We start from the raw sequence: 23,402 nt of genomic DNA, 5'->3' as shown, positions 1-23,402 counted from the left end.
TTTAGAAAAACAACACATATTTAGTTGCAATATTTTTAAATAGTACTATGGCCCACTAAAAATAGTTTTGTGGCCCACTCCTGGGCCATGGCCCACAGTTAGGTTTAGATCTTCTTCACACGATTCAAATCTTATCCTGTCCTGGGCATAACTGTTCATTCGGTATATCATGCGTTCGTTCTTAATGCTATCGTATTATTGATTATTCTGCTTTAGATAGTGTTGTTTTGAGGTATTATCGTGTTCCCTTTACGATTCGCACACGCCTAGTGGCGAAGTTAGCAACCCGTTAGACGTCACACTGTAAATTGCAAAGGTTGAATAGTAAATGGCAGAATACTTGCTAACATCGTACTGTGGGTGGATAAGTTGTATGACATTGTGTGGAGTGGTATGGATTGCTGAACATCCACCTTATTCTAGTTACATTGATGAGTGAAATACACGATTATGACGTTGCAGTTGCTAAATTTGGCTGAAGTCAGACTCGGGAGTCAGATACGGCAGTCAAACACTGGTTATTAAACCGCAGTGTTTCAAACAAGTCTTATTTGAAATGACAGTCCCAATCAAGTAATTTAAGAAAAAAATAAGTCCAAGTCAAGTATTTTAAAAACATAACAAGTCAAGTCCTAGTCGAAGGTATTATTAGAGCAAGTCATATCCAAGTCAAATCACTGATATTACCAAAAGACAAAACAGAAAACCTTTAATTGGTAAACTCGACCAATTTGGAGCAATAAACAACTAAAAAATAAGAAAAAAATATAGCAATTCGTTTTACATGCAACAATTGAGATCAGCAGCTCAATTTTATAACAAAATGTTAAATAAAAGCACTTCATTTTAACCTAAGTCAATTGGCTCAATGAATAAAGTCTAAGTCAACCAAATAAAAGCACGTGGGCTACTTTCAACCAAGTCATTTGATTCAATACTTTCAACCCAAGTCATTTGACTCAATGACTTAATTGACTTAAGTTATTACAACACTGTTAAACTGAGTCAAAGCCCTGGCTGTTGGCCAGCTCCACAAATCACAAGTTTTTCCAACGAAGTGACCAATGTAATGATAACAACGAGCTTAATGACATTGGCCTTCATTTCAGAAAGGAAAAGTAACGTTTATCCTCGTGCTTTCCGTCTTCATTTGCGTGTTCAGTGGAAGCTTCCAATATGGATACAACATCGCAGTCATGAACGCTCCAGCGCCTGTAAGTAGAAATATATTGAATAAATGGCTAATTGTGACTGCAGACTTGGACAAGTAGATTTATTTTTAACTTGCAAAAAATTTCAATTTCACATATGCGGTAATCAAGTTTTAGTGTAAATTAATTTAACAAATAAAATCCTAACATTTCTATAGGTAAATAATTTTTTGAAGTTTATTTTAAACCTATCTTTAAAAGAATAAACGAACTGTAGTGAGTGCAGACTTGGATTTATTTTTTTATTTTACAGATTTTACCTTTTTTAAATTCGATTACAATTAAAATTGGAGCATTTCAGGGTTTTTTCTTCAAATTAGATTAAAACTATAATTAGATCAGTTACGTTTTCTTGAATTAGATTAGAATTAGAAATGTTGAATTTTGAAAAAAACAACATAATATCAACTAGAATCACATTTAATTATTCGCAATTTATTTAGTTACAATCGAAATTTATTCCCATTTGAATATCAATAGCAAACATACGGGTGGATATTTTTATACGTATTAGCATCGCCTATGTTTTTCAGAGAGTAAAGAATCACCTATAAGTCGTTTTCACCAATTCCAATTTATTGTTTTGACTGAGATAATAAAAATGCTGTTTGAAAAAGTAGAATTTTTGTAAAATCCAAATTAGATTAGAACTAGAATTACAGCGCACAAGCGATTTAAAATTAGAATTACAGTTAGCCGAGTTTGAATTTCCTATAGTTGTAAGTCTGATTGCATTGGATCAAAAATCACGGCCTCTTTTTAGTCTGACAACTTTGTCACTTTGCAGTTGATGAAAGAGTTCTTTTTCGGAGGCGGAGAAAGCCAAGTCAACTCAAACGAAACGATGACAAGTAACGTTACGATAAACAACGCTACTACGAACGAAACTGTTACAACCAACAAACCATCGAATTCAGACGATCAGTGCAATCCTTCGGGGGTGAGAATTGTATGTGTAACCCTCCATTTGTTTTTAGCGGCTACAAACCGGAGATTCTCCAACTACGTATGGTAAGTCAATGAATTTTACGCCACTCCTGAAAGTGGACTGTTGTCTCAAACTAGGGTCCAAGTACCCCTTGGGGATACGCGAACTAGTCTTAGGGTCTATGAAGGCCGAATTGAAATATTAGTGTATAATTTAAAAAATTATAAAAAAAATTTAAAATTTATAAAAAAAATTTAAAAATTTATAATTTTTTTTTTTTAAAGAACAGTTCAAACAATACTATTTATCACTGGTAGTATTTAAACTGTATTTCAGCTTCACAATTTTTGACCAAAAAACAGTAGGTTTCTGAAGTTTATTTGTATTATGACGTCAATTTATGGCGTCATTTTAAAAAACAACAGGCCGACCCTGGTACACGCGAACTTAAAAAAGTCCGCGTTAAATTTTTTTAAGAAATACTTTCTTTATAAAAGTAGGAACAACAACGGTAGGCTGCAGTGCTGCATGTACAGTTGTAACTGATTATACGAAAAATCTAGATATTTATAAACCTTTTAGTTCCCATGGATTAAAAACCTTGTGACAATTGTTTCAGAATGCCAATTCGAACGAGACCGAATCTAAAAAAAAAAACATATTTTGGGTGTGATGTTTTTTTTTCAATAACAGACTAAGAACCATTTAGGCCTTCATGGACTCCTGAAACTAGTCCTCGTGTCCCCTAGGGGTCCATGGACCCCAGTTTAAAAACCCTGCTTTATTTTACAAACAACAAAAGTTTCGTACAGGGCTACAGTAAACATATACAAAAGGGTATATATATATCTTTACGGAACCCAAAACAATTGGCAACACGTTTATTTTATCCAAATTTTTTAGAACGCCACTTCGAGCGACACCGACTCTGTGCAATTAAGCAGCTCCGAAATGTTTCTCTGGTCGTTCACGATCGCCATCTACACAGTTGGAGGAATGGTTGGATCTTACATCACCGGCATAATGGTCAAGAAATTTGGAAGGTAACCGGCTCGCATATGGCAGAGAAATCAATTCATTTTTGTACTCAAATAAAAATTTCAAACCTAATTTGTAAACTTACAAGTGTTTTGTTGTCGGAAACTATTTTTTGAGTTCAAGCAATTATTTTATTGCAGAAAGGGAGCCATGCTGTGGTCAAACTCTCTTTCAATAGTGGCTTCTATAATGGTTGGAAGCTGCAAAGCGGCAAACTCCATTGAAATGGTCATCATAGCAAGATTCCTTCTTGGAATATTTGCAGGTAAAATAGACTTTTTCAGGTATGCCCAGTGTTGTAACTCAGTGACTGCTATCAAATTGCTTGCCTTAACATAAACATTTGGGCCCAAATGACTTCACTGGACTTGAATCTTCTAGACAAATGGCTTGACTTGGACTTGGGTGGTTGTGTCAAACAACTTATTTATTGCAAGACTTATTTGTGGAATATTTGTAGGTAAACTTGAATTTTTTTTTTTTTGGCATAACCCTTGGTACACGCGAGATCTAAAGAAATGTAAATTTATGTTCCAAAGAAAATGACCGACTTATTGAAATGATCTTCATAGCTAGGTTCCTTCTTGGCATAGTTGCAGGTAAATTTGACTTTTTTTTGGTATTACGTGTCGTACTTAAGTCGCTGTTTTCAAATGACTTGACTTGGATTGAAAGTTATATTTTTAACAGATTTCAAAATGACTTGCTCTAATAATATTGGCTTGACCTGGACTTAAGTCAACTTGTCAAAACAACTTGGGTTCAAATTAAGTGTTTTTTTCGTTTTTGGTTATTTTTAGTTTATTGCTTATAGTCGTCCTGGTTTACCAAATTTTCTACGTTACATCAATAACAGATTTAAAAATGACTTGCTCCAATAACATTGACTTGACCTGGAGTTAAGTCAATGTGTCAAACAACTTAGGTTAAAATTTTGTTTCGTTTTTTTAGTTTATTGCTTACAATCTTCCGAGTTTACTGATTTTTTAACGTTATATGAATGACCGACTTGAAGACGACTCTCTCTAATAATTATGACCTGACTGGGACTTGACTTGGGCGACTGATGATTTGGAATTGGACTGGACTTGTTATTTTTGCTAAAGACATGACCCTGACTTCAAGCATTTTCCACATGCCTTAACAGGGACTTATGGCTTGTTTACAACACTGTGAAATAGGCTATTAAAGAACCGTTGGTCTCTAACAATATTAATTCATAAATGTTCCAGGTCTGGCTACAGGAGTTGTGCCTCTTTACATTGGCGAGATTTCGCCCAAACACCTTCGCGGGGCGATAGGAGTGGTCAACCAACTATTCATGACAGTCGGTAAGTAAAGCATTTTAGCGGAACAAAACAAAATCACTTCATAATTATCATGAAACTCATCAAAAAGATTTAATCCCATAGAGCAGTGGTTCTCAACCGCCGATCCACGGACCGGTGCCGGTCCGCGTCAACTTTCCTGCCGGTCCGCCAAAGTTATTACAATTTAATAATTTCAATTGCAAAATGCAAAATGTTGAAGGCTTGTCTATCAAATTTAGAACTTTGTTCCGTAATAGACAGCATTGTGACATAACATAGAGGTAACTACTTTGAACTTTATCGTATGTCACAATGTCAAAACAGCAGCAATTGCGTACTTTTGTCGTGATTACATTTTAGGTTGATTTTAATTTTGGAAGGTCCACCGGTCCGCAAAATTTGTTTTAAAATTTTACCGGTCCGTAAGCTAAAAAAGGTTGAGAACCACTGCCATAGAGGGTGACTGATGATATTAGATCATAGCCAAGGGACACCAAGTGATAGTATCGATAACAAAATTCATTTTATCATTTTAGCCATGACTGGTAAACTAACCGTTTTTTCACGTCAAAAGGACTTTTTCTAGTTAGGAAAATTGCATATTTTAGGCACAATGGAAACTTCTCGCTTCATACTAGGAGAATATTACGTTTATCCTCAAACAATTAAAAAAAAATCCCTACAAAAATCAAGGGTAATAATGGAGACAGCATCAGAGAATGCAAAACGTAGGATAGTCCCTGTTAGACACGACCAGACATGGACAACTAGATATATTTTACCTTTTTAAAATTTAAGTGGAATTAAATTAGAGCCTTTCAGTTTTCCTAAATTAGATTAGTCCTAGAATTGAGATTACCGAATTTTTGAAAACCAATATTAAAACTTTATTCTCATAAGAATGTGGATTGTAAATATTTGTGGGCTACTTTTTATATGTCTTAGAATAGCCTATGCTGTTCAAGACTGCATAAAATTCACCTACAAATCATTCCGACCAAACAGTGTATCAATTCAAATTCTTTGTTTTGACTTAGAGACTAAAAATCAGGGAGTCGAACCGTAACCGAACCGGAACTTTATGAACCGGTTTTGGGCCATTTTTTTCCGAACCGTAACCGAACCTGAACCGCTTTTTGTGAGATATTAAGAGTCGAACCGAAACTGAACCGTATATTTGGAAACAACTCGAACCTTAACCGAACCCGAACCCAATCAATAAAGCGGTTCGCTCCAGTATATGTTTTTTATATTTGATTTGCGCACCAGTATCTTTGGTTTGCCCAACGACATATATTGTTTCTATATCGTTGGTTTGGCGCAAGTCCTACTACTATGACATCATAAAAGTGATAGTCCAACTGACTTGAGAGAAAATTGTGCAACAAACAAAACGAACCACAAAGGTAGGCTGATATTATCAGAAGCAGCTTTGTGGAAAGTATGTCAACAAAACTAGCTTAGTAAAGAAAGAGATCGTTTTTTAAATCAGATGGGGACTCAATTAAATTAAGCTAGATGCTGAACTCGAAACGAATAGCTTATTTTTACTAGTTATGTATAATAATTAATAATATATTTGTATTAAATCGCCTGTAATTTGCATGTACGTGGGATAACGAAGAGTTTTTCGGGACTAGACTTTAATACCACCACATTTTCGTCCAGTGGTTCATATTGTTAACATTAGTTGAGTTAGGGTGATAGTTAGCGTTTGGGTTTGGGTGGGTCTAGTATTAATATTGTATTTATTCTTACATATTTATGCCTTCATTGCTATTTTAACTTTGGAAACTCGTGTCGTTACTGTTAATATAAATGTACCGGTAGTAGGATTCTAGACGAGCGCCAGCTTTTCCAATATGGGTAACATTCGCTACTATTTACAAACGAATACAAGTAGCATGGTGCACAATTTAGTCAACCATGGAAAATAACGTTTGAATGTTTTAGACCAGTAGCCTAAAAATATACAGTGATGGTGCGCACTATTATCAATCAAATACGAAAGTATTTTAACTATAACAAGAGGGACAACAAGTCTGTTTGTAAATTGGGAGAATGTCAAGCTGCCATTAAAGGAAACCATGCTTCTAACCTGGAGAGACATGTTAAGAGATTTCATGGGAATGAATACAAAGAATTTATTAAAAACAAAGAAAGCAAACAACAACGATCAGCAGATTCAAGTGGCTTCAACGGACCCAAAATATAACGTAAGCGTGAAAGTTCCATAGACGAAATTCTTACAAGATCAATTAGAGTTAAAATGGACGAACGAACCTTAGAGAAAGCATGTTTAGAACTGGTGACAGTTAATGGTCGACCTTTAAAATTAATGGACGACTCGGGGTTTCGAAAAATTTTAAACCCATTGCTAGGTGGTCTGCGTAGCAATTTTACTATAAATGCGGAAAATATACGTGAAAAAATCGCTAAGCAAGCGAATGAAGTGCGAAATAACATAAAGCTTGAACTAAAAGGCAAGCTGCTATCGTTAAAGGTAGATGCAGCTACTTGTCAAGATAGGTCGGTATTGGGCATAAACCTGCAATTCGTGGCAGATGGTAAAATTCAACTACGGACTTTGGCCGTCAAAGAATTGAAAGAGAGTCACACAGCAATTTATTTGAAAAATGTAATAAACGACACCATTGAGCAGTATGGCATTTCAAACACCCAAATATACAGCGTTACTATACAGACAATGGTGCCAATATGTTAAAGTCTGTACGTTTGTTTTCTGGGCAGGATGCCCCCAGTCAGAGATATACTGATGATCAGCCTGGTTGCAGCAGTTGGGAAAGGGAAATAGAAAACAGCACCGACGAAGAAGAAGAAGATGATGATAATGTTAATAAATTTATAAACGTGGAAGTTTTACTTAGCGCTGTCCCACTGTCCGAAACTTCAAACTCAAATATTATGTGGAGAGGTGTGCGTTGTGCAGCCCACACATTGCAATTAGCCGTAAGTGATGCTTTAAAGGAATCATATTTGTGCAGTATAATATCGACGGCTCGGTCGGTGTGCAAAAAGCTAAGAACACCATCAGTTTGTGTTTTTTTGAAAAAACTTAAACTTAAAAAACCTATATTGGACAGTCCAACTAGATGGCATTCGACCTATGACATGATTTGCCGTCTTATGCTTCTCAAAGAATTTTGTCAGGACATGGCGACAACAAAACCGGATCTTTATATACAAAAATCTGACTGGAACACGTTTTCTGTTCTTCTTTCAGTGTTGGAGCCTGCAAAAATTGCCACGAAATCGTTGCAGTGTGAGCAGCTTATATTTGGTGACTTTTTTGGAATTTGGGTAAACTGCAAATTACAAATTTCAAAATTAACAACTTCTCCTCTCGCACAATTGTTGCTGTCTGCCATGGAAAAAAGAGAAGTTGACTTACTCAAGAATTGTATTTTTTGGGGTTCTCTGTACCTAGACCCAAGGTACAAAATGTTCCTTTCAGAAAGCGACCAAAGTATTGCGACTCAGCATTTGCAAAGAACATGGGATCGTCTAAATTCTGTGCAGCAAGAGCCCACCGTAGATTTGACTGGGTTAGAAATAGATTCTCAAGTGCCGATGACGATTTAGACTTGCTTATTAAGGCTCGAGAGAAAGAAGCAGAGCAACGGCGAGGAGAATTTAACAAAAATAAAAAAGGGCAAGCCTCAATTGCTGCGCTGCTCACCTCCTATGTCAACGAACCAAGACTTAAAAAAAACGAAGACGTACTACAATACTGGAGGGAAATCATCTAAAGATAACAAGCCAGAACTGTACCAGCTTTCACAAGTAGTTTTGGCAGTTCCAGCAACCCAAGTCAGCGTGGAGAGAGCATTTTCTGGTTTAAAATTTATTCTTTCGCCACTGCGAACAAACATGACGGATACGGTGTTGGAGGATGTACTAATAATACGGTGTAATCATCTATTTCAACAGTAATACCAAAGTTCTAAAATTAAAATAATTGACTAGAATTTTTTTTCTGAAACTTGTACATAAACATACCCGATCTTGTACACCTTTTCGTTACCCTGTGTTTTTTCTGTCGATTGCTGGTCGATATTCTCGTTAATTTGCTTTTGACAATGATGTTGGTTGCAAAAAGTTGAAATACAGTACAACAAAATCGGTGGAAATGCTAACCGACAAAATGTGTGGCTTCGGGTCTGGCTGTATTTCTTTGGAACGAGTATGTATAGTTTTTTAGGGGTATAACGCTCAACAATGTTCCTCTATCTTTTATCACGTGTGCAGGTGCCCAAAATTTGCGATACAGACGAAAATCGATGCGCAAAGTGTCTAAATGCGCTCCGCTTTTTTTTTCAGTCTTCACTTTCTTAGAGTTTGCTAAAGTCAATATCACGTTCGCGGCAGATGACCTATTGGCACATCTTCTTTGTATGGCAATTAATTTTAATAACCGCTTAGACATGACATCTGTATAGACGTCATGATAATTAAGGTAATTTACCTGGTAAGTTCTATAAAAGTTGGCAGACGATAAATTATAGGTACTTTGGATAGCCTACTTATGTTTTCAAACGCCCAACTATAACAAGGTTTGAAGAGAAATACATATCCGAAAAAATCGGGCACTTTTTTGGTCGCACGTAACTCGAATAAAACTAATTTAGACACTTTTTAAAACTTGTGCGAAGTAATCAAGTGCTACTGAAGTATTATATTTAGTAATCCTCGCAAATAGTGATCGTGTAAACTACAGGAGACACCTGGAGATCGAATTTGTAAAGAAAAACATTTAATCTTTTTGCTGCCGCACTTCCGTTAAAAAAAATGCGCAAGCGGGAAAATATTCCTCAGCCGGGAACTCTTCTGTTTAACATTGAAAGCGTTATTAGTACTGCATGTGCAATAATGTTGAACAGAACTGCTATGAACCCTTTAATACGGTTTATTTCGGCGTGCAAAAACTTGCGGCCCAAATATGTCTGTACGTCTCTTTGTTAACGGCGACGGGTGTGAGGGTGACGATTATAGAGAGATCATATATCTATTTCAAGTGTACAGAAACACTACATAAACTTACTATGACACGATTTTGCACATTCTTAACTGGACAATTTTTGAGTTTGTCGTTAAAGCAAACATGTATAGCAGTGTTGGGCAAACTGTAGGCCGCAGTGCCATTTTTAGTTGGCCGCAAGGCACTTTTCAATAGTTTAGTGTTATCATGTAGTTGTGGGCTGCGTGATAGCCGTACATTCGTTACACTTTGTTATAAAAGCGCATGTGGCTTATGATTTTTATATTTTCTCAGCGTGGTTCAGACCCACGTGCCAAATGATGTAAACGCAAAATTTTCGCGCTTCACGCGTAGATTCGTTGTTTTATCGTATGTTTTACATTGGCATGGCAGTGTTTTGGGCATCAAAGCGCCGTGTAACACTTCACCTTAAAAACAAATATCCTGAATCCGCCACTGTTTCGTAGTGGTTTTACTTTTGGGCCTTCAATAGCTCTGAAAAGAGTACTTTGGGCCGCGACAAAAAACATTTGCCGACCACTGGTGTATAGCGATATGGATATTATTACTTAGTCATTAATTTTAAGTTATTGTTTTCTAGCCATCTTATGTCGTTTGCTAAACAAGCGCAGCGTGTAATTTCTTTGTAGTTTATATTGAATATTTCTACCTTTTGAAACATATTCTATACGTTATTAAAACAAGGGTTTGTAGTAGACGTAAACATAGGCCTAGCCTCGAACCGGATCTTTATAAACCGGTTTAAAAGCTATTTTTGCCGAACCGGAACCAAACCCGAACCGCTAACTCGTGCTGTAAAACCGGAACAAACCCGGAACGTTTAGAATGTTCCGAACCAAAACCGGAACTGAACCGAATTTCGCAAAATTATTTGAACCCGAACCGAACCTGAACCGGAAAAGTCAAACGGTTCGACTCCTTGCTAAAAATGCCGTTGGCAGAGTAGCATTTTTGGTGAAATATGAATTAGATTAGAATCTGAATTAGAGCTCACAAGCAATTCACACATTAGATTACAATTGAAATTAGCCACATTTTGCTCTAATTCATTATATTAGAAAACTATCATTATAGGAACTTATTATCAAGAATTATCTAGTTGTCCAAGTCTGTTTGTGTCGCCGACGTTTACTCAAACACATGAAATAGAACGGGGTTATTTGGGGACGTGTTTGCGCCTTCACCAGCAAGCCAGACAACGTGTTACATGTATACATTACATCTGCTATTAGAACGGTTCGACCCATATAACCTTCAATCCTGTAGATCATTAACCAGACGGCTTATTACAGATAAACCCTCTTGTACACCATTTGCATTTTGACCTTCATATAAACTTTTGACAACTTAAACTTCTGTAGATGTTTTAAAAGGTAAACATTTTCTACAACTTACACAAACTTAGTAAGTGAATTTAGAAGAATGCCAATTATATGGTTTTATGACAAAAATCGTGGATATGTGTCAAGGATGTTTAAAAATGTAATCTTAAAATTTCACAAAATAAATGTGTGGTGTTCTTAAGGTTACTTCTATACAACGTCACGTCAAGATGTAGCTTTGTGCCTTTGCTTTATAGAAGTTGCGTCACAAATTATAATTATTATAATCTTTTTAGTGCGTCACAAGCTAAAAAAAGATAAAAAACTACTGCTTTTTACAAATGTACTTAGATATTTTAAATCGGCCCTTATTTAATGAAATCACTTGTTTCAGCTCTAGTTATTTGATACAATGACTTAAATACAAGTCAAGGCATTGGAAGTAAAGCCTAAACGAATAAGTCAAGTTATTTTAAAACAGTCAAGTCATTGACTTAAGTCATTACAACAGTGATATGAGATAATAAGCGAACAAATACATACCGTTTTAACTTCACCATAAAACTTTTGTAATCTAACAAACGTACATTATAGTGTTTTAAGCACATCTTAAGTGTTAAGATAAGTGTTAATAAGTTGTGCGAATTCAGCGTGTGTCATACGCAATTTATTGTAATAATTCAAATTAACTAAATCAGACTAAAAAAAGTAACTTAATGAATGGCCCGTGGACGTTTCATAAGATTCGTATTATACCTAATGCTAAAAAAATATGAAAATAAAAAATTTCAAAAATACAAGCTCAAAAAATATGAAAATTTAAAAAAGGAAAATACCGCTAAAACACATATGAAATAAAAAATGAAAATACAAGCAAAAATAAATTTGAAAATAAAGAACATAAAATTACAAGTTAAAAAAATCAAAATAAAAAAATGTGAAAATATAAGTTAAAAAAATATGAAAATAAAAAATATAAAAATGCAAGTTAAAAATAATATAACAACACCGCTTTTCAGATTAAACTCATATATTTTAAAACTCTGCTTACTTGCAGGCATATTGGTTGCACAGCTTCTGAGCCTCAATGAAGCGCTTGGAACTGAAGAATTGTGGCCCCTGCTTCTTGCGATGACAGTTATCCCTTCCATTGTGCAGCTTTGCGTGATGCCATTCCTTCCAGAAAGTCCGAGGTGTTTGCTCATTGACAAAGAAGACGAAGAGGCTGCCAGGAAAGGTAAGTGAATTCATGAAAAATATAGGCGGAATAACTGCAGAATAGGCCGAAACATTTGTACATTGTGTGTAAAACTACACTTGAGTTGCTCATAATAATCGGAGGAGTTTGCCGGTTTTCACAATTTAAAGTTTTATTTTTTTGACAAGGGCTGGACTTGAAGTTGACTTGCTCTAATTATGATTTGACTGGAACTTGACTTGGGCAACCGATGACTTGGATTGGGACTTGACTTGTTATTTATTCAAAACGACTTGACTAGGACTAAGTCATTTCAAAATGACTTGTTTACAACACTGAATATAACCAATCGCGTACCCAAAAATAACGCATGTATTTAGTTGTTTATAAAGTCGTGCACAAAAATTAACAAGTTTTAAGTTTCCTAGTCCGACAAAAACTTGGAATTGACTTGTTATTTATTAAAAAAAGACACAGGTGCTCACAACTTACCGCTGTTTTTAAAGTGTTTTTGTGGTAAACAGTCCGACAAGCCTTGAAGTAGTTAGCGGGCAAAAAACGTTGATTGCCCTGATCAAGTCATTATTCCCTGATAGTTACAACAAAATTACTCGATTGCTGACGCCTGAATTCGTCAGGCGTAGCGATTTACTCAAATTTTTATTGACAATCATGACTATTAAGTTTCATACACACCATAAACATTTGAATTTATAAAAAAAACCTTCATTACCATGTTTTACGTTTATGTTAATTCTCTGCAAATTCGGACTGTGTTATAGGTAACTTACTGTAAACGGGCAGAAATCGCAGCACAATTTGTTAAAACAATTTCAAGACATTGCATACAGCGGTTTGATGGACAACAGCACTGCGACCCTGGATATTTTAATACAACAATTTGGGGCAGAAAATCCAACCTATAAAAGAAACGAAATTAGTGATCAATGTTTTTGTAATTTATTCAACAAATGTAAACGAAGCTTTATTCAATTGTTCCAATTTAAATTTATTAAGCTTGTTAAGTCATTTTAAAGACCAAAATGTCGACTGGTTCGACATATTCTTAAAAAAGACGTTTTGTTACTTGTATCATCTTCAGTTATATAACAAAGACGATTAAAGTTCGTATCATGAAGTTGATTAAAATGATGTCGACCTACTTGACGTTTTCGAAAAAAAAAAAAAGATACTGTGAATGAGTTCATAACTGTTGTTGTTGTTGTTGTAAGTTGAAGTTAAAATCCAACAAAAGAAGCAGGGGCAGATCCAAGGGGCCAAGCTGTAATTTTTGCCTATTTTAACAACTTAAAGTATTAAGTTTTAAATATGCCTTTATTTTAAACAAAATCCCATTTAAACAAAATCGTCGCAACCTCGAAAATAATAGTTTTGGCAACTCAAACGATATTACAATTTTTTGCTTTGCGCTGAGTGATAACCTCTTGTTAATGTGGCTTTCTTTTTAAAAATAGTACCTTGGACCTAAAACTTCAACAATTTGAAAAAAAAATTTGATAAATAGCGGAACAGACATTCAAAAATATTTATATATTTTCGAACGCAGCGCTGATCCGTTTTCGCGGCTCGGCTCATTCAGTCGACAAAGAACTGAATGAGATGAAGCGCGAAGCTCAGTCGGAGGCGGCCACAGAACAACTTTCTGCCCTTGACGTCATACGGGACAAGACGGTCCGCTGGCAGCTGATTTCCATCGTCGTGCTACAGATGACGCAACAGGCGTGCGGCATCAACGCGGTACGTAATGACGTCACTGATTGTGCCGTGGCTACTGGGTTTGAGAGTTCCTTGGATCGAATTGCAAAATAGGTCTGGGCCAGTGGTTCTGAAAGTTTTTTCATATTCCTCCATTAAACGCCGAAAACTGTGCATTTTGTTTCCTAGAAAAAAATTTCTTCTCAGAAAAAAAAAGAATTACATCTTTTTTTTTATTTGTTACTTGGATGTATCCTGCTGACAGAAAACGACAAGCAAGCCTACAGGAAAAAAGTCGACAAATTCAAAAAATTGTAAAACTGCAATAGACACATCTGCGCCAAAAGCCAAGACTTGTTACAAAATTTGTATGCGCTAATCGTCTGAAAGTATACCTATGTGCCGACATTGGTGTATATTTCTTATATGGCTGTAACTATGGGCAAACAATGGACTTGATAATGGGCCTACTAGACTCTTTACAATGCAAAATCTTACAGTTAAATAAGCTCAGTATTACATTAACTATAATTAAATAACTTTTTTTCATCCATTTTTCCTCCCTGGAACAATTTATCACTCTAAGTTTAAATAATCCTCCCAAAGGGAGCCACGTGGCTCTTTTTGACAACCACTAGGCAGGGGTACAGCAATTTTTTTAATGAAAGGCCGGATAACGGTAAAGATTAAAATTCGCGTTCGGATTTATAATTTTGTATCGACACTATTCGACCTGAATAATATTATTAAAAAAAGAAAACAAGACGCTTGGTCTCGAATCCTGCCGCATTTTTTTAAGGTAACAAAACGAGTTGTCAAAATTAAAATTGCAAGGGAAAATATATATATTAATAATGCTTAACCTACCCGAACCAAAACGCTAACTCGCACTCTAACCTAAATAGTGTTATAGCACCCAAATAATGTAACCCGGACGAAAATGTGGTAGGATTCTAGACCAGCGCCGAAAATAATTGAAAAAATAATTGTTTTTTATTAACCAAGATAGTGAGCTTTATGAAATCGTAGTTTACTTTGAAATTTTATTAAAATTTAGCCTAATTTTGCTTCTGACCAAAATTCCTGTTAAATAACTATTTAATAACCTATAGTTATTTTAGGAAATAAACTTTGGACCGGAAGAATTAAACAGGGGTAGAGGGGAGGGGCTGGATTTGGCCCTCGAACCGTAGTCGTTGGGAACCACTGTTCTTGGTACTTCTAACAGTGTTTCTAAAACTGTTTTCTCCGAGAGATTCTTCAGTTTGCCGCAGATAATTTTGTTATTAAAACATCCAAACGGCACCCAAACCTAAAATTGCAGTAGATTGCCATGCCATTCACTAGTTTTTTTTTCTAAGTATACTATTATAAAACGAAACTAAATATTATCTACAGCAGTGGTCGGCAAACGCCGGTCCGCGGACCGGTACCGGTCTTTTACACGAACTGTACGTAAAAACCTGGTAAAAAGTAAAAAATAAATAAATGCATTTTTATAATTAAAACACATTTAACTTCGTTTTAATATAGCCTATACTCCATGGTTGAATGGTATGATAAAAAAATCACAATTAGTATCAAGCTCTCGTGAGGTTCAATACAATACAGCTAGTGTGTTATGGCCATATGAGTTACATAGAACGTTCACAACATCCATAATGCATATTTTTATTACAAAATCTAACTTCTAGTACTTACAATATATCGAAAAATGGGCTAAAATATCACGTGTTTCAATTTTAAGCGTGCTCATGCTCACCTTAAAGTGCAATACAATTTCATGCAAACAATGTTTATAAAACTATGTCCCATATTGAAATAATTTATTATTTTGATATAGGCAGGAAAGGTTTCGAAAAAACCTATATATATTAATTAGTTTTAGCCTCTATAATTGTAATGTAGACTCTATAAAAATGACAAAAAGTAAAAAATCCTAATGATTTTTCTGACATCAACCACGTTAAAAAATGTTTTTTTTTGCCAGTCTGACAACCCTTGTACGTATGTCTATCCTATACTTTTCAGGTGTCGGTCTGTGGTTCGTTATTATTGTTTTCGTTTTTATATTAGGTAGGCTAACTATTCAAAGTGTCTTGTAGGGCCTGGTCAAAAATGGGATCATACATTAATATATGTTATACAAAAGTGTGACTTCTTTTAAAAGAATGCTTTAAATATTCTTTTTTTGACGGGCTGGCAAGAATATAGGAATTGACAATAATGGTATACAAGTGTAATTTAAGAATAAACGTGAAGGCCTAAAAGTTTTGTTGAAATGAGCTGCGGGCTGAGTTAAATTAAATTGTTTGGCCGCCCGCGGGTTTCGGTAAGTTCAATAATTCCTAGATGGGAGCATCTCTTTGGGCAAAACAAGCATAACGTTCGCATTGAAAGTTGCAATAAATTTTACTTTCCTGAAGATTTGTTTTTTAAGGCCGGTCCGCGACAAAATTTTAGTTTTAAACCGGTTCGCAGTGCAAAAAAGGTTGCCGACCCCTGATCTACAGTATCAGGAAACTGCATACTTAGCTTGCGATTTTTCAAATAACTAGAAAGTTGTTTTTATTCTGTACGCATTTGCAGAGCATGGTCCGAGTGTTTTGTCGTTTCACAAAAGTCATTTTAAAATGACTTAAATCCCAGTCAAGTCATTTGTAAAATAACTTAGATACAAGTCAAGGTATTTTAATAAATAACATGTCCCAGTCAAAAGTCATCAATTGCCCAAGTCATAATTAAAGCAAGTCAACTTCGAGTCAAGTCCTTTTCATCAAAATCAAAGGTTAAACTATCAAGGTTGATATACTCGTATAATTATGAGAAAATCTAAAATAACATAAATGCATGACAGAAAGCAAACTGTTTTTTGTAAGAAAATAAAGACATATAACCCAATTTTCTCAAAAATTTTGTATTAAAAACTTCATTTAAACCCAAGTCATTTGTCCAAAAGACTTAAGTCAAGTTAAGTAATTTCATTTCACCTAATCGACTTAAGTCAAGTCATGTTGTTAGCTGCACTTAAGTCTAGTCATTAACCTAATTTATAACAACAAATAATCCAAGAATTTTTTTGTTGCAGATTTTCTTTTACCTAAACACAATTTTCGAAACGGCTGGAGTGCCAGAAGATACGAGAAATTATGCTGCAGTTGGAGTTGGCACTGTCAATGTGTTTATGACTGTTGTTTCGGTAAGCTAAAATACAATATGTAAACAGGCAAGGTAGAGATTCTTATATTGTAATCACCCTGGTGCGTCGTTTCAAGAAAAAAAAAACTAAGTCAGGGTTGGGCAAGCGATTTGCGGGCCAAACCAAACCTAGCAAGGTCTTGGCGGTCCATAATAAACTTCTACGAACAGTTTTGTTGTTAAAATTTATGTTTTTTGTGCAGTATGATATAATACCTCTCAACCAGGGACTAATCCAGGATTATATGCAATTAAAAAAGTCTAATTGCATTTAAGAAAACGAAGGCAAGCTTAAGCAAAGCGCAAACATGTCGTCAGTAAATAAACATTTGGTGAGGTTAAACTGCCAACAGATTTATTACTAAACGTAAATCCAACTTAAAGTTGTGGAAAAGCACGTATCAATATTTTACTAAAGCGATATAATGCTTGTATATATATTATTATTATAATCCTCCGATATGGGCATTCTAAAGTTAAACCATTGCTACAATAAAACTGTAGCAACTGGTTATGATTTTGAGTTAGGAAATTTTCACAAAGAAATGAATGAATAAAAAATAGTAAAATTCCCAATCTACATTGAGTTTCTGTGTAAGGCAGCGTAAACAAACTGCTTATTTTCATTTTTAGACTAAAATCGTTTGATTTCAATCATCCGTTTTCAGGCAGAATATCTTATTCTTAAGAAAATCTTAATTTCACCTCATCAGTGTTGGTTTCGAGCATGGGTGAGCATCCCGCGGCCCGCCAACATAAATCATTCAGCCCGCGACCCATTTTATAAACTCTAGGCACTACTACAAAAAATATTGCCAGCGTATACTGTTTTTGTGCTTCACCATAGCTTTTAACGGAATTTTGTGCAAAAACAATCCTGTTGGCCGATCAACCTCAGAAATGTTTTTTTTGCACTTTTGCACTGAGTTTGATGAGTCCAACCGGAACCGAACCGGAACTTTATGAACCGGTTTTGGGTCAATTTTATCCGAACCGTAACCGAACCTGAACCGGTTTTTATAAGATTTTAAGGAGCCGAACCGGAACTAAACCGAATAATTTGAAAGTACCTGAATCTTAACCGAACCCGAACCTGTAAACAAAAGCGGTTCGCTCCTGCATGACGTCACAACTTCGATTTTACAGAGACAAGTTACGCCATGTTCGAAATTTTATGAAAAAATATGAATATTGAATGAAAAAATCGTTTTATTTTTTTATTTTTTAGATATTTGAATAATAAGTTGCTGTTTTTTTAATAAGTCACATAACTTAGATTAAATGACTTACAATTCAAACATTTTTTTCTACATTTATCGACCCACATTTTGAGATTTAACGCAAATTATATTGTATCTGAACCAGAACTTTATGAACTGGTTTTGAAATAGCGATGGTCAAATCGGAGCTGAACCGGAACTTTTAAATTACTCCGAACCGAAACCGGAACTGAACCGAATTCCGAAAAAATCCGTGAACCCGAACCGAACCTGAACCGGAAAAGTCAAACGGTTCGACTCCCTGCATTAAATCCCGTTGAAAAAATCGAACTCCTTGCCTTTTTCCTTAAATTTATTTCGGCTTTTATTGCATAAAAATCCTGGTTTAGTCCCTATTTAAAGTGTATTATGACATACTGCCTAAAAACCATGTATTTTTACTACAAAATTGTTGGTGGAAATTTAGTGTTGCCTGCTGGACCATGTTGAGTTTGATTTGGCCTGCAACTGGGAAAACTTTACCCACCCCTGGTTTACAGTTATATACGTCATAAATATACTGTTGCTGCCAGGCATTTTATTAATTATAAAGGGGGTTCTTTCCGCCAATAATAATTTTCACGTTATTCGCGCCTTGTTTTCTTTTTTCGCCTCGTTTTGCCACCTTGTTTTTTCGTCGTTTTTCTTCACTGTATATATACCTCTGCAAGGTTACAAGTTTATATGCCCTGATGAAGATTACCTGGATAGGTTATCAAAACGTCGGTACAGAATAAATTATTGTCGGAAGAACCCTCTTTATAATTGATACGTCATAAAGTACAAAACGTACGTATAGGGGTTAAATGAAACGCCTTTTATCAATTCATAGAACTACATAGGTTGCCGGTCCCTAATTTAGAGCTACGCACGTTGTAAACCGAAAAAATAAATTTGCGTGGTTCGCGAAGCTTTTCTAAATGTTACAGTTTTCTATTAGATCGGGAAATTATTGCATTATCATTACGTAACATTTATGCAGCAATGTAACAAATACGCAACAATTAGATGTGTTATGTCGCATTAACTATTTCAGTAAGTACGCCAATAGTAAAGATGTAGGTTATATGTAACTTTATTCGTTTGGTCATATCTCATTGTGGGTCGCACAATACAACTTGCATTAAAAGTGGGTCGCGAACTGAAAAAGGTTGGGAAACACTGGACTAAATAACGCCCTTTATCTATTCCCAGGCGCTTCTGATGGACAGAGCAGGGCGGAAAGCCCTACTTGGAGGTGGATACGGAATTGCAGCTTTCTTCAGTACCCTACTTACTATTTCCCTTACCCTTCAATGCACCCTACCATGGATGTCGAACATGAGCATAGCAGCTGTGATCGGCTTCATTATTGGATTCGCTATCGGACCAGGTAATTCAGAATTAGCGATATTCGATACTTGTCATTTTATTCCGATACCCGATATTAGGGGTGTCCGATACTTATTACATAATTCCGATACCAATAACCGATATAAGAGATGTCCGATACTTGTCATTTTATTCCGATATCGATAACCGATATTTTTTATTAAAAGTATCGCGAATCGATCCGATACCAAATTACGTCATTACTATGCTCAAATACCCGATATTTTGACTAAATTAGACCAAAACCAACATTTGCTTTGGGGTTAATAAGTTTAGCTGACTCCGGTGCACTATGCACGGATCTGTAATGTAGCTTAATAATAAATTTCAAAGCCAAAAAGGTCGAGTAGATCGACAGCATCTTGATTAAGACGTTTCGATACGAACTTGTATCATCTTCAGTTAGTGTGACTGAAAAGCAAATCAAAGCTTCACTTATAAAAGGTAGGACGCGAGAACTCTGATGATAACAATTGCGGCCTACCTTTTATAAGTGAAGCTTTGATTTGCTTTTCAGTCACACTAACTGAAGATGATACAAGTTCGTATCGAAACGTCTTAATCAAGATGCTGTCGATCTACTCGACCTTTTTGGCTTTGAAATTTATTATTAGCTGACTCCATTTGTTAACTTACTATTTTTTACTAAATTTACATGTCATTGTAAGCTGTGGTTGATCGCAAGCCTTGTCTAAAATTCCAAATTGATATTGGATCGGCGCCGATACCACCCTAGGTATCGGACAAATATCGTAACTACCACTTGGCATCGGGTATCGGCTCCGATCCAATATTACTTAAGTCACTGTTTTCAAATAGCTGGACGTTATTTGGCCGAATTGACTTAAGTATCTTGAACTTGACTTGGACAAGTCATTTAGGCAAAGTGTTTTAATTGAAACAATTAAAACCGTAAAATCGGGTAATTTACTTTCACTTTTAGACATAAAAAATATGCTTGCTATTTGTTTCATTTATGTGTTTTGTTTTTCTATGCATAAAATTAATTGGAATGAAAGGAATTTACTAATTTTAACAGTTTGACGTATATTTTTGTTTTGCAATGACTTGACATGACTTTTCAGGGACTTGAGTCATTTTTAAATAACTTGACATGGACTTAAGTTATCTTCAAAATGACTTGACTTGATCTCGAGTCATTTTGAAATAACTCGATTTAGACCTGACTTAGACTAATTTTTAATTACCTTGAACTACTGTACGACTTGACACGGACCTGATTCATTTTGAAATAACTTGACTTGAACTTAAGTTATATTTCAAATAACTTTTTTAAATTAACTTGACTCGTTATTTATGAAAATGACTTGACTTGGACTTAAGGTATTTTAAAATGACTTGACTTGGACTTAAGTTATCTTTCAAATGACTTGTGTGTGTCTTTAGTCTTTTAGATTTGACTCGTTCACACCATTTCGATATGTTGTTTTCTCAGGTCCAGTGCCATGGATTCTTACAGCCGAGTACTTCAGACAATCGGCCAGACCTGCTGCTTCAGCTATCGGTTGCGGTGTGAACTGGACCTTCAACTTTCTCGTCGCTTTGATTTTCCCTTTTATGCGGGTAAGTGTCAAACGGGCGTTATTTTTTTAACGGAACCACAAGATGACGTCATTAAACAATTAAACTAAATAATTCTTGGCTCACAAAGCATTTGTTTTGAATTAAATTATTTTCTTCGAAAAATTACTTTTCATTTGAGGTATTTCACTAAGATTTCAATTAGGCCTCCATGGACTCCCTAAAACTAGTCACAACCCCCCACCCCTGCTGAATGAAGTACTAAATACGTAACTTGCTACGTCACGAGTAATGACGTGGTGGCAAAGTCTACCGTGGCGGACAATATTATGTCAAACTGGAAGAACACAAATATATTTGTTTACTTTTAAACTCATAAGCATAGGTTAACCGCAGCAATATTTTATCAACGTCAACCTATGGCAGACAACTGGATATTATTTTTTGAGCTTTTCAAAATTAGATTAGAATTATAATTTGATTTCACTTTATCGTAATAGATTAAAATCAAAATTAAACCATTTTAATATTTCAAAATAAGTTTAGAATTGGAATTACCGATTTTTCTAAAAATAGAAAATAAACTGTTAGGGAACATCTAAACACGAAAAACAATATAAATATGGAACAAAAGAAAAAAAAAAGGCACTTAAGTGCATGTCAGACCTGGAGACTAAATAATTCTAATTGTTCAGTTAGTTGAATCAACCCCTAGGGGTCGATTGGCCCAGGTTAATAACCCCTGATTCATACGGATCTTGCTTGTTTTTGCGAGAAAGAATGGGGCCATACGTATTGTGGTTTTCTTAGCGTTTTTTTTGTTTTGTTAATATTGCACTAATATTTTAACTAAGCCTTCGTAGTCCCCCAAAATCTATCCCACATGTGAACCCCCCTTAATAACCCCTTATTCATACGGACTTTGCTTGTTTTTTGCAGAAGGGAGTTCGTCCTTACGTGTTCGTGGTTTTCCTAGCGGTTTTTAAAATTTATTTTTTGAATATTGCACTACAATTTCAATTTGGCCTTCATGGACCCCCTAAAACAAGTACACCTATTTAAGAACCCCTGATTCATACAGACTTTGTTTGTTTTTGCAGGAGGGTATGGGTCCTTACGTGTTCGTCATTTTTCTGGCGGTCAGTGCATTCGCTTGCGGCTACGTCATTGTAATCCTGCCAGAAACCAAAAACAAGACCTTCCAGGAGATAAACCTCATGTTCGCCAAAAGGAATAAGATCAGGATCGATCAGGACGAAATGGAAGAACTTGGTCATATTGTTATAAACAGGGACTGATTGAAACAACCAAACCGGATCATTTTGTGTGTGTTTTCATAGATCAAACGTGTACTTTTTATAGCGAATTTGGTAGGCTTTACGATTTTAAGGATAAATTTCTGAATTGGATACCGGACAGCTCAACAATTATTTAAGCCTTAAAAAAATTGTAGCCTAAGTTAATGTGACGCCATGCCCTTCAAGAGAAAACGACATTTATAAAAGTGAAAAAAATTGATTATACTCCTTTAATCAAAGTATTCTTTCGAATAACAAAATCTGCCTGAATCCGAATGGTGAAAACAAACGATTCTGGTTGCACATCAATGATAAAGATTAAACTAAGTATAGAACTTAGCAAACCGAAAATCAGTTTGTTTGTATGTAATAAAAAGATAAATATATATTTTGATAAATATATTTCAAGGTTTTCTTTAGGTTTTTAAAGCGTATTCTTGACTTATGTTGTGTTATGTTTTTAGATACTGAAGATGCTTTATAGCGAAATATATTTATATTTTTATTACATACAAACAAACTGATTTTCGGTTTGCTAAGTTCTATACTTAGTTTAATCTTTATACTCCTTTAAGGTTTTTTTCATTGTCCTTTTTGTCAAAATAAATCTTCCAATCTTGGTCGGGCTACCAAAGGTTGAGGTTAATTGGTTTCAAGTAATTATGTAAATCTACAATGTTGTAACATTGCAACAAGTACCCGGATAGCAAAACGGTTTATATCAGTGCATTAACACCAATGGTTGTATGCGTACCTGCCGAATAAAGGAATTTGAACGAATTAGGGGATAAATCTTCAAATAGTGAAAACCTAAGAAAATTTAGTAATACTAACCCTCGGACCCTCCGAACCCAAATGCACCCCAACCTTAACTTAAAATGGTGCAATGTTTGAAGAATTCTAAGAACGATGTGCGCAAATTAAAAAAAATGTGAAGATTTTTAGACAATGTACGATCACTAATGGGTGTATGCGTAACCCATACGAGCCG

At 35.3% G+C, this 23,402-nt stretch overlaps 1 protein-coding gene across 1 annotated transcript; it reads left to right on the top strand.

Annotated features, from left to right (window-relative positions):
* The first annotated feature begins 1,115 nt into the window (after positions 1 to 1,115).
* Positions 1,116 to 22,411, top strand: LOC146141570 (solute carrier family 2, facilitated glucose transporter member 5-like). Its single transcript, XM_083390184.1, has 11 exons — positions 1,116 to 1,214; positions 1,999 to 2,151; positions 3,043 to 3,182; positions 3,318 to 3,442; positions 4,410 to 4,508; positions 11,887 to 12,066; positions 13,595 to 13,785; positions 16,832 to 16,942; positions 19,395 to 19,572; positions 21,028 to 21,155; positions 22,214 to 22,411. The coding sequence occupies exons 1-11, from the start codon at positions 1,197 to 1,199 to the stop codon at positions 22,409 to 22,411; spliced, it is 1,521 nt and encodes a 506-aa protein (XP_083246310.1). The 5' UTR covers positions 1,116 to 1,196.
* The last annotated feature ends 991 nt before the right edge of the window (positions 22,412 to 23,402 follow it).

Source organism: Ascidiella aspersa, chromosome 5 (assembly GCF_963924565.1).
Source record: "Ascidiella aspersa chromosome 5, kaAscAspe10.2, whole genome shotgun sequence".
NCBI classification, from domain to species: Eukaryota; Metazoa; Chordata; class Ascidiacea; order Phlebobranchia; family Ascidiidae; genus Ascidiella; species Ascidiella aspersa.
The sequence above is the reverse complement of the archived record's forward strand: the minus strand, read 5'-3'. Positions and strand labels throughout refer to the sequence as shown.